At 47.3% G+C, this 12,583-nt stretch overlaps 2 protein-coding genes across 4 annotated transcripts in view; one reads left to right on the forward strand and one right to left on the reverse strand.

Annotated features, from left to right (window-relative positions):
• The window catches only part of MACO1 (macoilin 1), a 55,715-nt gene extending 52,959 nt beyond the window's left edge, over positions 1 to 2,756 (reverse strand). The window contains exon 1 of one of the 2 annotated variants that reach the window (XM_061186970.1): positions 2,479 to 2,756. In XM_061186970.1, coding sequence (XP_061042953.1) covers positions 2,479 to 2,558 — 80 coding nt within the window. In that variant the 5' untranslated portion in view covers positions 2,559 to 2,756. The remainder of the gene's footprint in view (positions 1 to 2,478) is intronic. The other variant, XM_061186971.1, reaches the window with a different exon arrangement.
• An 8,514-nt stretch (positions 2,757 to 11,270) lies between these two features.
• LOC133088859 (RH-like protein) overlaps positions 11,271 to 12,583 on the forward strand; it is a 35,658-nt gene continuing 34,345 nt past the window's right edge. For both annotated transcript variants that reach the window (XM_061186972.1, XM_061186973.1), the window contains exon 1: positions 11,271 to 11,418. In XM_061186972.1, the coding sequence (XP_061042955.1) occupies positions 11,271 to 11,418 (148 nt within the window). The remainder of the gene's footprint in view (positions 11,419 to 12,583) is intronic.

Consider the following 12,583-nt stretch of genomic DNA (forward strand, 5'->3'; position numbering starts at 1 on the left):
GCCTCCTTGCTACGCCAAGCTCAGAGAGCTGTGCAGACTGAGAACATGAAAATAGTAAGTCCATGAAAAGCTATGCTGTGAAACAGTAGGTAGTGGTTATCAAAACTGCCAACAGAGCCTGAGAAAAAAACAAAGCTCTCTACTTAATGAGACAAAAATTGGCCAGACATTGAGAAACAAAATGGGCAATGGTGTGAAAAACAATTTAGTGTAGACTTAAATGTGATGATTAACAGAAATTTGATACTCACAAATCCTCAGACACCTAATTTGTAACTAGCCCACTCATTCTGTCTGCTTTAGAAATAACTGGAAATTTTCTAAATCTTTTTAAAAACAAAATTGCAAAAAAAAAACCCCAACACTATGGTCTTGTTCTTCAGACCATAATACTCCAAAATATAATACTCCATAATATAAACTAAGAAACAGATAAGTGAATTGAAACGCTCATTTGATATATGATGCTCCAAGAGAAAAGAAAGTAGAAATATATGTAAGTTTTTTATTAACTTTTAACTTAAAGAATGCCAAATAGAGAAGAGTAAATATATTTGAGAGCTGAAGTACTGTTGGTTTTTTAAACTTTTACAGATGAAACTCTGAATAACTTGCATAGGGCATTTACTATTAACCTTTAGGGTAAGAAAATTCAAATTCCAAAAGTTCATCAGTAAAATAATAGACCTTCATTAGACAATAAATTCACTTCTTCACATTGATGCACACTGATTGAGTGGTTATTATGGGGCAGGTACTAAACTGGGCATATTTGTTCAAATACCAGAGAAGTTGAAATACAACAGAAAACATGTAAACAATATGGGATTCCCAATCTTCTCACTATAAACAGAAGTACATCATCATATGTTACTGTAAATAGCAGCCATTCAAATGGCACGGTTGTCCTTGCTTTACCAACTCTGTTTAATACGCTTTTTCTATTCTTGTGTCACTATTAATATTAAATTGTTCATATCTTTTTCAATAGGCAGGGGGAAAACCCTTCCTTTATTCAAGAATTATAGTGTGTGTAACTTGAAGAGAACTTTCCCCCACCCATTAAATCTGTAGGAAAAATGGTTTTTGCTTTTACAGTTTTAGTTTAAATGGCCAGGTTTGATTGATTCAGCATGGATTTTGGCCTGTTTTACTCACTGCTGCACCTTACTAGCTAGAACAGGGCCTGGCACATAGTACATATATTTGTTTAATGAATGAACTCTTCCTATGATCTATGGCTCATTACATAAGGATATATCTAAAAACTTTTTACTTCAACTGACTTCTTAACCCTTTTAAGCTTGAAATAAAAAAAACACCCAATGTTTACATCGGTCAGCTGCTTGTGGAAAGGAATCATTCTAAATGTGTAAACAGTAGCATGTGCAAGGTGTACAGCTATGCTAAGGCAACTTGGGTGTTATCAGCTACCTCACATATTTCTCTAAGTCCCACAGCTAGACGAGCTAAACTGTAAAACACCACCAGGACTCAATTAAGCTTATAGGCACATCCTGAGAATTCTCCTTTGTAAACTAATTACTTCTCCTCTGAAATCATTTCTTTATCAAGGCAGGTACCATTCAGAATTAACATTGTGAGAACCAGAAAATAACAGTCCTACACAAATGTTGCTTAGGGAAGCTGGGATTCTCACTAAGTTGCCCCATGAACCTGTTGTCCTTCTACCCCTCAGTCCTGAATTCAATTTCTATTTAAAGGGACACTGCTTTGTTTTTGGAGGATTAAAACAAACTAAAAACAACAACAAACCACGCGAGTTTGGAGAAAATCCTTTTTAAAGGGGTCGAAGAAAACTATCTGCTTGGAATTGTCAAAATAATGCTGCTGAGAAAATGATCATCACTCCTTCTGAGTCTGGAGCGGGGCCACAGGCCATGATTTGGGGGTATCGGCTTCAGCCCTCGGTGCCAAGTTTGAGATCCCATAAGAAAAGTAAAAGGCGAAAGGGGGCAACGTGGCCACCTGCCCAGTCCGCAGAGGGACCGCGGGGCCACTGTCTGCTCCCAACTTTGTCAGCCTTCCCCCGCACCAGTGCATATGGTCCACGCGCCTCCCGACTCAGGCCGGCGACTCCCGGGCCGGAGCGGGCTGGGGGACCAGCGGAGGCCCGTCAGCCCCTAGAGCAGCCCCGAGGGCCCGGCGGCGCGGATGGGGAGGGGGTCACCGCCCCTCCCCCTCGGCGGGGCCCGGACAGTCCCAACGGCGGCGCGGCGGCTCCCTCAGCCCGCGCCCGCCGCGCCCTCCCAGCCCGGCCGGCGGCCCTCGCCACGCCCCGCGCCCTCGGGGCGGACCCCGGCGGGCCGCCCGGGGCCCCATGGGCAGCGCTCCTCCGGGGAGCCCCCGGCAAGGGCGTGAGGCCTAGTCGGGGTTACATAACGGGGCTCGGCCCCTCCAGAGACGGCCGCGGGCCGCGGGGCCCGCGCCGGCGGAGGCGGGGGCGCCGCCGCTCACCTGCCGTAGATGCCCTCGGTGATCCGGTTCCGCTTTAGGGGGCGGCGGAGCTTACTGCAGTCGGCGTTCCGCCGCTTCATCCTCCCGCTGGGGGGCCGGGTGCCCGCGCCGCCGCCGCCTCTCACCTCAGCCGCCGCCGCCGACCCGCCCCGCGTCGGGCCTGGACTCTACCCCTGGGGCCGGTCACACAGACATGGAGCCAGCACCCGGGGGGAGGGGGTGGGACGAGGAGGTGTGGGCTCAGCGCTTCCTCCGCCTTCGGAAACAAAGAAATGACAATTCCGGGGCCCGCCCGCCCCAGCACCAGCCAGCCGCCTGCCCCGCCTCCTCCGCTCCGACGGACGGCCTTCGGGGCCAATCGAAGGCGCCGCTACGCCGCTGCCGGCCAATCCCAGGGCCCGCTGTTGCAAAGCGGACTCTAGAACCCGCCTCTTTGAAGGACAGAAGAGTGCGCCAATCATTACGGTGTCTGGGCCTGAGTCCGAGCCTATCAGAAAAGACTTAAATAGAGGCTTATAAATAGGCCCTATAAATATAACATCCTATATTATGCCTTGTTGCGAAGGTACATTTCATTATTATTCGATTGCATTTCATTGTATTATAATCCACATTAGAGCATACGGTGCTGTTTTCATTGTAGGCTATCACTAGCACCCTATGAAATCGCGAGGCCTGGGTTTGCGGCATGTGCGTATCTGGGCTGAACTGTGCTCCAGTCAGTCGCATCATTATGTAAGGGGCTCACAGCACCCTTCTCATCCGGGAGGCGCCGGGGGCCTTTCCTGCGGAGCCTGGAATGCTCGACCAAGCCGGCCGCGCCTGCCAGCGACGGGGGTACGTATGACAAAGCAAACCGCGCGCGCGCACACACACACTCCCTGCCAGCTTCCCGCGACGTGGTGACAGCGCGGCGGCCTATCGGAGGAGGCGCGGGGCGGGGCCGCTGCAGTCCTGCCTCCTGGAGGTGGTGTCACAGGGGGCGGGGCCGTGGGTGCGCGCGACGTCACGCGAGGTTGCAGGGGGTGTGTGGGGCGGTGCGGCCCGGGCTCCACGTACGCAGGGCGTGCAAGGCGGCGGGTTTTGCGGGCACCGCGCCTGCTGGACCCGGCGAGCGTCGGCTTCGGGAGCGTCTCTGCCCCCGGGCGGAGGTCTGGAGCTGCGGGGATGCCGGGCCAGCGACCCTTCTCACCTAACATTCCTAGAGCCCTGATTTTGTGCCAAGAACCGTGCTAGGTGCTCTGCATCTATTTGTTCATTTACCCCTGCAAAGTAGGTATGGCAAAATAACAATTAGAAAAGACAACAAAAAAATTTTTTAAGAGAAAGAAAAAGATGAATGTATGTCGAAAAGAGGAATGCATGTCATTAAAGAAAACTGGGGAAATGTAGCACAGTTGACTGTGTTGGGGGGAACACCCATGGGTCTCATCACCTTAACACAACTACTGTTAGCATTCTATATTTTTCCCTTTCTTTCCAGTTTTCCCCCATGGATGATATATTATTACTATTACTGTTGTTTTTATTATTAAGCAGAATAGTGATCATATTAGATATTCAATTTTGTATTCTGTTCTTTGGCTAACAAGCATTTTTACATGCTATAATTAATGCACCCTTCCTAAATATTTCTGATGATTGCAAAATCTCCTGTCAAGTGGCTGTACCAACTTAACCACTCACCAACAGTGGGACAGTTAGATGGTCTTACAGCACATTTTAAAAACTTACAGGAAGCAGATGCCGTCTTGTTTTGTCCTGGGATGCGTGGACCTCTCCCTGCCCTGTGATCACCCCCTGAAATAAAAACCCGCCCCAAGAAGGAACTTGTCATTTACACCAAATGCATCATCCTCAACTGCTGCTCTTTTACTTTATACTGTCACAAATCTTCAAGGATCACCCAGTGCCTGAAAGAGAAAACCCATTCTCTTTATTATGGCATCCAAAGATGGTCACAATGGGGACCCACCCCTATTTTCCAGGCCTCCTCAGGCAAGCAAGCCTTATCTACTTACTGTCCTCAAACCCACTAGTACAACCTTATCTTCCCTCCTTCCTGCCTTTACTCCTACAGAGAGCATCTCTGTCAGTATTGTTCCTAACTTGTGGTTTCTTGGGTGAGGCTTGTCCATCCACCTAGATGAAAAGCTTCTTGGGGATTGGCTTCATACCCTGTAGAGATGCAGTTTGGAAAAATGGCAAGAATACCTGCTTTTTCAGACCAGGATTGAAATTCCACCTTGGCCACTTACTAGCTTGGGCAAGTTACTGAATGTCTCAGAGCCTCTCTTTTCACTCAGGTTTGTTTGAAGGCTTACCAGATGATGAACTCTCAGGGCCAGGCATGCAGTAGATAACAGCAAGTCATTTCTGTTAACAGTATACTTGTTTTTCATCCTTCACCTCTACTCCAGCACGTTGATAAAGTGTCACCGGGCAGCCAAGGATAACATACTCTGTGAGCTCGAAGTTTCACCAAGGCTGCCCATCATTGTGAAATGCTCTGCTTGGAACCACAGAAAAAGACTTCAGTTGCCAGGGCAGGTTGGTTCATGGAGAAGGATACAGGCAGAACCTAAATCAATATGACTGGAGGCTGAAAGGCATAGGTACATGGTGAGGTCATGGCTCCAGACTCCATGGGGTTCGTCGACCTGAATAGCCCTCCTCTCCATGACTGCCAGTTTCCAGATTACCTGGGCCAGGGACTAAGACAGTCAACTCTGTGAGGTTAGGGGCCATATCTGTGGTCTTTTCCACTCCTCACTGGGTCCCTGTTGTCTAGGACAGTGCCACGGCACACTGCAGAATGGGTAGGTGAATAATCCAGAGAAAAGTTGAGAGAGGCACTGAGGACACACGCCAGCTTTCTGGAGCTCACTGTCTAGCCTGCCATCAAATAGGTTCCTGACAAGGGCATTCCATGCTGTGGAGAAGTGTGGAGTGGCTGGGTGTTACTGGAGTGTGTGGCTGGGAGTTACTATTGGGCAACGGACTGAGAGCAGAGGAAGGGCAGAAAGAATCCCAGGGTTGGCCCAAGATGATGCAATCTGGAGGTCTGGGTTCCAGTCCCAATTCAGATGTCAACTCACTGGTGTCCAGAGTTGAGTCACCCGCCCACCCTGTGCCAAGATCACCTCTGGAGACACTTCAAGCCCTATGTTTAGAAGCAGAACATGTTAGCTCCATTTTACAGATGAGAAAACCGAGGCTCAGAGAAAACAAGGTCATGCAGTTGGTATGGTAAAGGAATTTGGCTTGAGTCACAAGCTGAGCAATATGAAGCCTTGATGCTCTGGTGCCTGTACATGGCTCTTGATGGTAAGGATTGTTGATCTGATGATTGGCTGGAGTGGGATGATGGGAAAGGCCTCCTTGTCAAGAGCCCTAGGACAGGCCACAGTAAGTCTGCCCTTCTCCATTCCCTTCCTCTCACACCTCCTGTCCCAGCTGGACCCTGTATTTTCCGGACCAACAATAGCCCAAACCCCTTTGGCTCTAGCCAAGTTGCAGCCTTTCACCTCTGCAACCTGAAAGGACCCTTTGGGATCCTAAGGGCACAGAACTGGGCTGAGATGAGGCCTGACACAGAGCTCCCCAGTTCCCCACACTGCCACCACCAATCAGGAAGCAGGGGAGATCAGCAGTGGCCATTTTACAGATGAGTAAGACAGGGAAGAGGAAATCATTTGCTCTCATTCAAAAGACCAAGGGCCAGACAGGAATAGGGCTGTTCCTCCTCTTCTCCTGGGACTTTCTGATGGCCAAGGGGTTGGGATTGGCATGTGAGCTTCAACTGAGCTCAAAATAGCTCAGAATAGCCTGGAGAGAGATCATCACACCCTATTTCACATATGAGGAAATTGCATACCCACCTCTTTCAGCAGCTTTGATCCCCTCAAACCCGCCAGGCACGGCTGGCCCACCTGCCTTGAGCTTTGTTCCTGTCCCATGTGAGTCACAGAAAAATCCAGACATTGGATGGCCACCTCCTATATGTGTGTCTGTATCCCCCAGAGAACCCTGTTAATGAATGATGTTCATAGTATGTTTAGAACAGAAACAGTTTAGAAATAGCCCAGATATCCCACAAAGGGGGCTGGTCAAACAAATGATCACACATCCTTACTGTGGAAATCAGTGTGCCATGGAGAATGATGACACATAGCACTTAACTATGTGCAGGCACTCCTCTAAGTATCATATGCATTTTGATCTAATCCTCACAACAATCCTATGACAAAGAGATTACTACTGGTGCCATATTACAGATGAGAAAACTGTGACACACACAACTACTGAGCCTGAGCTCTAGAGCCCGCAAGCCACAACTACTGAGCCCACGTGCCACAACTACTGAAGCCCGTGTGCCTAGAGCCCGTGCTCCGCAACAAGAGAAGCCACGACAGTGAGAAGCCCACGCACCGCAACGAGGAGTGGCCCCCGCTCGCCGCAACTAGAGAAAGCCCGCACACAGCAACGAAGACCCAACACAGCCAAAAATAAATAAATTTATTAAAAAAAAAAAGAAGAAAAGAAAACTGTGGCACAGAGAAGTTAAGTCATTTGCCTAAGGTCACACAGTAAGTGATAGAGCTAGGATTCAAACCCAGGCAGTCTGGTGTCAGAGCCTGGGCTCTTATCCACCATGATAGTGTTATAGAAAGATTTTTCCTGGCTTGGAAACCGCTTATGATATTCTGTTCATGAAAAAAGCAAGTTACTAAACATTTGCTATATAATCCCTTTTTCGTAGGGGAAGAAACAAGGCATAAATTCACATGAATAGAAAAAATCTGAAAGGATATATACACAAAGAAGTAGAGCTGGTTTGGGGAGATGATGAAATCATGGGTGCTTTATGTAAGCTTTATGCACCTTTGCATTTTTGAAGTTTTCTGTGGTAAACATGCCAAGCTCGTGCCATAATAATAATGCTAACATTTATGGAGTGTTTTCTACACATGTGACACTTCATGTGCATTACCTCATTTAATCTTCACAACCACCCTGTGAGATTGACCCTGATTTTCTCCACTTTACAGGTAAAGAAACAGACTCAGAGATATTGGTAGTCTTACCGAAGGTCACACAGCTAATAATTTGCAGAGCTAGGATTTGAACCCATGTTGCCTGACTCCAGAGCTCGTTTGTTAAATGAATAAATTATTGACTTAGCCACACTTTAACCAGGCATGCCCAGAGCAGGATCACACCCTTGGTGTGGACAAGCTTCCAGAGAGGAGATGGAGGGCCTACCTACCTCCTTGGTCACTGCTCGTGACTGAGTTTTACAATACTTGACTCAGGTGAGGAGGGCGTGGTGAGTATTCTCATAGAGTCCTGTTTTTTACAGAAAATGCATGATTACATGTGAAAGCTGCAGTCTCTCTGACTTGATTCATCACACCCGGAGGAAGCCTGGTCACTCAGAACAGGAGGCCACAGTCATGGCACCACTTGCTCACCTTCATTTCCAAAACCCAGGTTGCCAAGCATGCTTACATAGTCTCACATTTATAATAACTCTGTGAGGAAAGCAAAGCAGCTCATCTTATTTGACTCATAAGGAAATTGAGACTGTGAGTTGTTTAGTTAATGGAAGGCAGAATTGCAAAGTAGTTAACAGCACAAGCCATGGCATCAGATGGATGTGGGTTGGGTTCCGACTCTGCTGTTTATTAGCTTTGTGACTTGGGGCGCTCACATCACCTCTCTGAGCCGTAGTTTTCTCATCTGTAAAATGAGAGTGGTGATGCCTGTACTCACAGGCTTGAGGGGAAGAGTAGATGAAATAATGTATGCAAAATGCTGGGTCCAGTGCTTGGCATTCCAGAAATGGCAGCTGTTATTCAGTCAACAGATATTTATTGAGCACCTACTATAGACTAAGCATCAGGTGCTGAGGATACAACAGTCAAAAGTCCCTGGTCTCCTGTTGCTTGGATCTGAGTCAGCGAGGGAGGGAGCATGCAGATACCTGGGGGGAGGGGTGCTTTTGGCATAGGGAGTGGCAGGTGCACACAGAACCTTTTCCCCCCAACATTTTGTTATGAAAAATTTCAAACATATACCAAAAAAGTTGAAAGAAATGTTCAGTGAAAAGCCATTCACCTCCCACCTAGAGTCAACAATTAACATTTGATTTGCTTTATGACATTTCTGGCCTAGATCGCCTGTGCTTTTTTGTACTAGGGGCCCTGCCTTGAAGATTTGGAGTCAGACTATCTGGAACTGTCGTCAGAAAACAGGGGTCTTTTGCAAGAGTTAGAGAGGAAGACAGAAAACTCCCCTTTTGACCAGTCTTCTGGGAGAGGCCACCTATGGGGGGGTCCCCTCCCTTTAATAAAAGAAGCCTTCCTGTTCACTGAGGAGCTTGGCCCTCTTGTCAGGCGGTCAGTCCCTCACTGAGGCAGGATCAGGACACACAGGGGGTTAGGATGCCCCTGTGAGAACCAGCTGCCGTCATCACTGAATTTGCTAGCTGGTAAACACAACCATCAGGGGCTCCAGGCACAGGAGCTGGCAGCGACTGGAAATGTTTGGTGTTCATCTGCCTGACATTTGGTTTCCCTGGGCTGCCTGGCTTACAACCTGCTGGTACAGGACCCATGCCAACAGGGGTCACATTCACTTATCCCCCTCACAGGGGAGTCCCTCTTTAAGGAAACCCAGCTCATAAGAAGTGCTGATGGCCAGAAAAGGACCAGAAATCAGAACCAGGGCTGACCATGAGGGCTAATCTCTAGAGACCAGGGCACCTACTCCCTTATTTACTGTTGAGATAGCAGAAGGCTTAGAACCCTACATTCCTAGACTTTTAGAAGTGGAAGAAGACTTAGAAGTTATCTGGGCTAAAGTTAAGTGGTTAAACACCCAGGTGCATAAGGCAGACTGCCCGGGTTGAAATCCCAGCTCTATTACTTACTAGCCCCATAAACTTGGGCGAGTCACCTAAGCTTTCTGTGCCTCAGCTTCCTCTGTTGTAGTAAAGGCTAATAGTCCCATCTCACAGGCTAGTTAACTGAGTTCATACATGTAAAGTGCCTAGGACAGTGCCTAGCATGCTAAGTGCTTAGTAAATTTTAGCTCCCGAAAATACCTAAAGCAAAAGTAACCAGGTAGTGGTTTGCAGCCATTTTTTTTCCTATGCATGTCTTAACATACTGTGTCATTATTATTTTACAAAAGTGGGATCATACTTACACACTGTTCTGTAATTTCCTTTTTCACCAAATAATATATCCTCTGTGCCGTTTTTGAGAAACCTTAAAAGCATTTTCCTCTGGATTTCCCCCCATGTTCAGAACCATCATATGGGTGGCAGATTGTGTGTCCTGTAGTTTACTTAACCAGTCTTCTACTATTGGACATTTAGGTTATTCTCAATTTTTTCCCTTCTGTAAATAAAGCTGTGCTGGGCAAGAAGTGACTGATGCCAATGACTGTATGACCTTGGGTGTGACCTTCTGGGTCTCAGTTTCTTCATCTAAAAACAAAAAGACAAGATTCTACCAGGTGATTAAAATCTCCCTTGATCCAGATATGAATCACATGCCAGACATCTCTGACAAGCAACCATCAGCTTCTGCTTGCATTCCCCTAGTGACAGGGTGCTCACTACCCCATGAATGATCAATAAAGTATCCACTCATGTTGGGCCAAAATCTGCCTCCCTGCTACTCCTAGCCAAGTTTTAGTCTCTGGGCTTCCATAAATTCAGTCTATACTCAGTGGCCAGTGGCTGGCCAGTGCAGAAGGTAAAAAACTTTGATTCCTCCCTCCCTCCCTTTCTCCATGCTTACTATGTATTAGATCTTCTGCTGAGCAAATGGATGTGGCCACAGGAAAAGTTAGCTGCAGGGTCAGAACTAGATCTCAGGTGCCCTAAATCCTATTCCAGGGGACTGTCCTCCATTGTGGGTTGGGCGTGCTAAGGCTGGTGGCCATCCTCAAATGCATTGCAGTGTTCATGCCCCAGGCAGAGTCCTGGGATGCTCTGTGAGCAGGTGACCAGATGGGGGACAATTTTAGTCTCTGGCTGGATCAGGACTCCCACCAGGGTTTTACTAGAGCTGGACCCAAGCCTCTTTTCTTTTCTCCCACCTGTCCTTAAGAGATTTAGAAACAGGTCAATTTAAATACAGTTTCAAATAAAAATAATTTCAACTGTGTAGCTCTGAGGAGTTAGTTCTCTGTGGGTCCTATGTCCTCCCCAGGGCTTAGCATTGCTCTTTGCTTTCATTCATTCATTCATTCATTCAATATATCCTTTTTAAGAGCCCACTTGGTGCCCTCTCTGACATGTGGTAAGGTTTTAAAGAGAAATTTTGCCAATCCAAAGCCCCATCTGAGCTTTAGTTTCCCCATTTGTAAAATAGAGGTGTTGAGTTGATCTATTCTTTGCCATTCTTGCAAGATATAGTGAAGGTAAACGAAGTAAGGAGTAGAGAAGGATTCTCATGTTTGGGGATCGAGTGAATGAATGCCCTCTTTTCAACTGAGCACAGTGCCTGCAGTAGGAATGTAGCAACTACTTGTTGAATGAATAAATCAATGAATGATTGAATGAATCAGTTAATGTTGGAATAAATGCATTTTTTTCCTCCTCCCTGTCACTGCCCCTCTGCTCCTGTGTTAACTCCATAGACAGGCCAGCAGCGCCAGCTGTGCAGCCTGAGATAAGGCCTTGGGCGGGTGTCTCCCCTATCCCTCCCCCGAGTGGGTGTGGAGCCGAGGTGTAATGCCCGGTGCTGGTGGAACTGCCGCACAGAGACGGACACAGGATGGGCTCTAAGTACCAAAAGTCTGTGCGGGGCCCGCTGACCCTGTGGGCCTTTATGCTGGAGGTGACTCTCATTCTCGTCTTCTTCTTTTTCACCTCCTATGAAACTTCTGTAAAGGAACAGAAGAAGCTCATGAGGACCTATCGAGGTGAGTGTCCAGAGGGGAGGTGGTCACAGAGGCAAATAGCAGGGGCAGGGGAAGAGGAGGTCTGTGGTCCTCCAGGGGCCTAGGGGCTCCTTTCCACAAAGTCTCCGAGGAAAGGGGTTCACTCATCCTCTTCCATTCTTTGCGCAAAGACCCAGCCAACAATACAGTCTCTTCTTTAGGACCGGTGTCACCATCACCTCTTCCATGAAGCCTCCCTTGATTTGTCAGGGCAGAGGGAGGGGCCTCCTTTTCTGTGTTCCTAGAATTCCCTTTGCCAAATGGTCTTCACAATTCTCTGCTTCTCTGCTTCCCCACCCCCGCTTCTCTCTCCTTAAAAGCAATGAATTTCATGTTGCTGTCGGGTTTGGGGGATTTCGTTTCCTTTTTTTTGTCTCTTTTTCTCATTTCTGTGCCACCCTCCTTTTGGAAGCTTTCCTCTCACTTAGGGGCTGGGAAGTCTGCTTTCTGCCTGCAAATCCAGAGCCATAAGCTCTGGCTGAAGGGAAATGTAGGACGGTTGTTATTTTATATGCAGCTAAAAATATTCATAGACTGTGACGAGAACAACTCTAAACAAGACAGACATCCACAGTGGTGTGGCTTTTGCTTTTTTTAAAAGTTGAGATGAGTTTTCAAGTATATCAGTGGGTCAATATGTTGTTTATGATAATGGAAGGGCCTCCTTGAGTGAAGTCCCTGGGACAAAGCTGAAACTTGAGCCTCGTTGAGTGCTTGCTTGTTTCTAATTGATGTTAACTAGTTAACTGGAAGCAAAGGGAAGGCATCCCTGGGCCCTCAGCAGCGGAAAGAAGGACAAGGAGATGACTTGGGAAGGGAAGTCCCTACACTGCTTAATGGGCCAGCTCAGAGAGGGCTCTCAGTGCTGGACAAGTGAGGCCTGGGCACAATTTTAATTCATTTCAATTTACTTTAATTCTTTTTAATCCGGTACAATGTAATTCAATCCATTCACTCATTCATTCCCTCAAACCTGTATTACAAACCATGTGAGATCCAAACGCATGCTAATCAGGGATGATATTTATTGATTACTTACTAGGTACAAGGCACTATTCTAAATGCTTTACCATAACTCTACAAGACAGGTACTATTATGATCTCTGTTGTTCTTGTGAGGAAACTAGGCACTTAGACATGGAGTGAC

Source organism: Eubalaena glacialis, chromosome 3 (assembly GCF_028564815.1).
Source record: "Eubalaena glacialis isolate mEubGla1 chromosome 3, mEubGla1.1.hap2.+ XY, whole genome shotgun sequence".
Lineage (NCBI taxonomy): Eukaryota > Metazoa > Chordata > Mammalia > Artiodactyla > Balaenidae > Eubalaena > Eubalaena glacialis.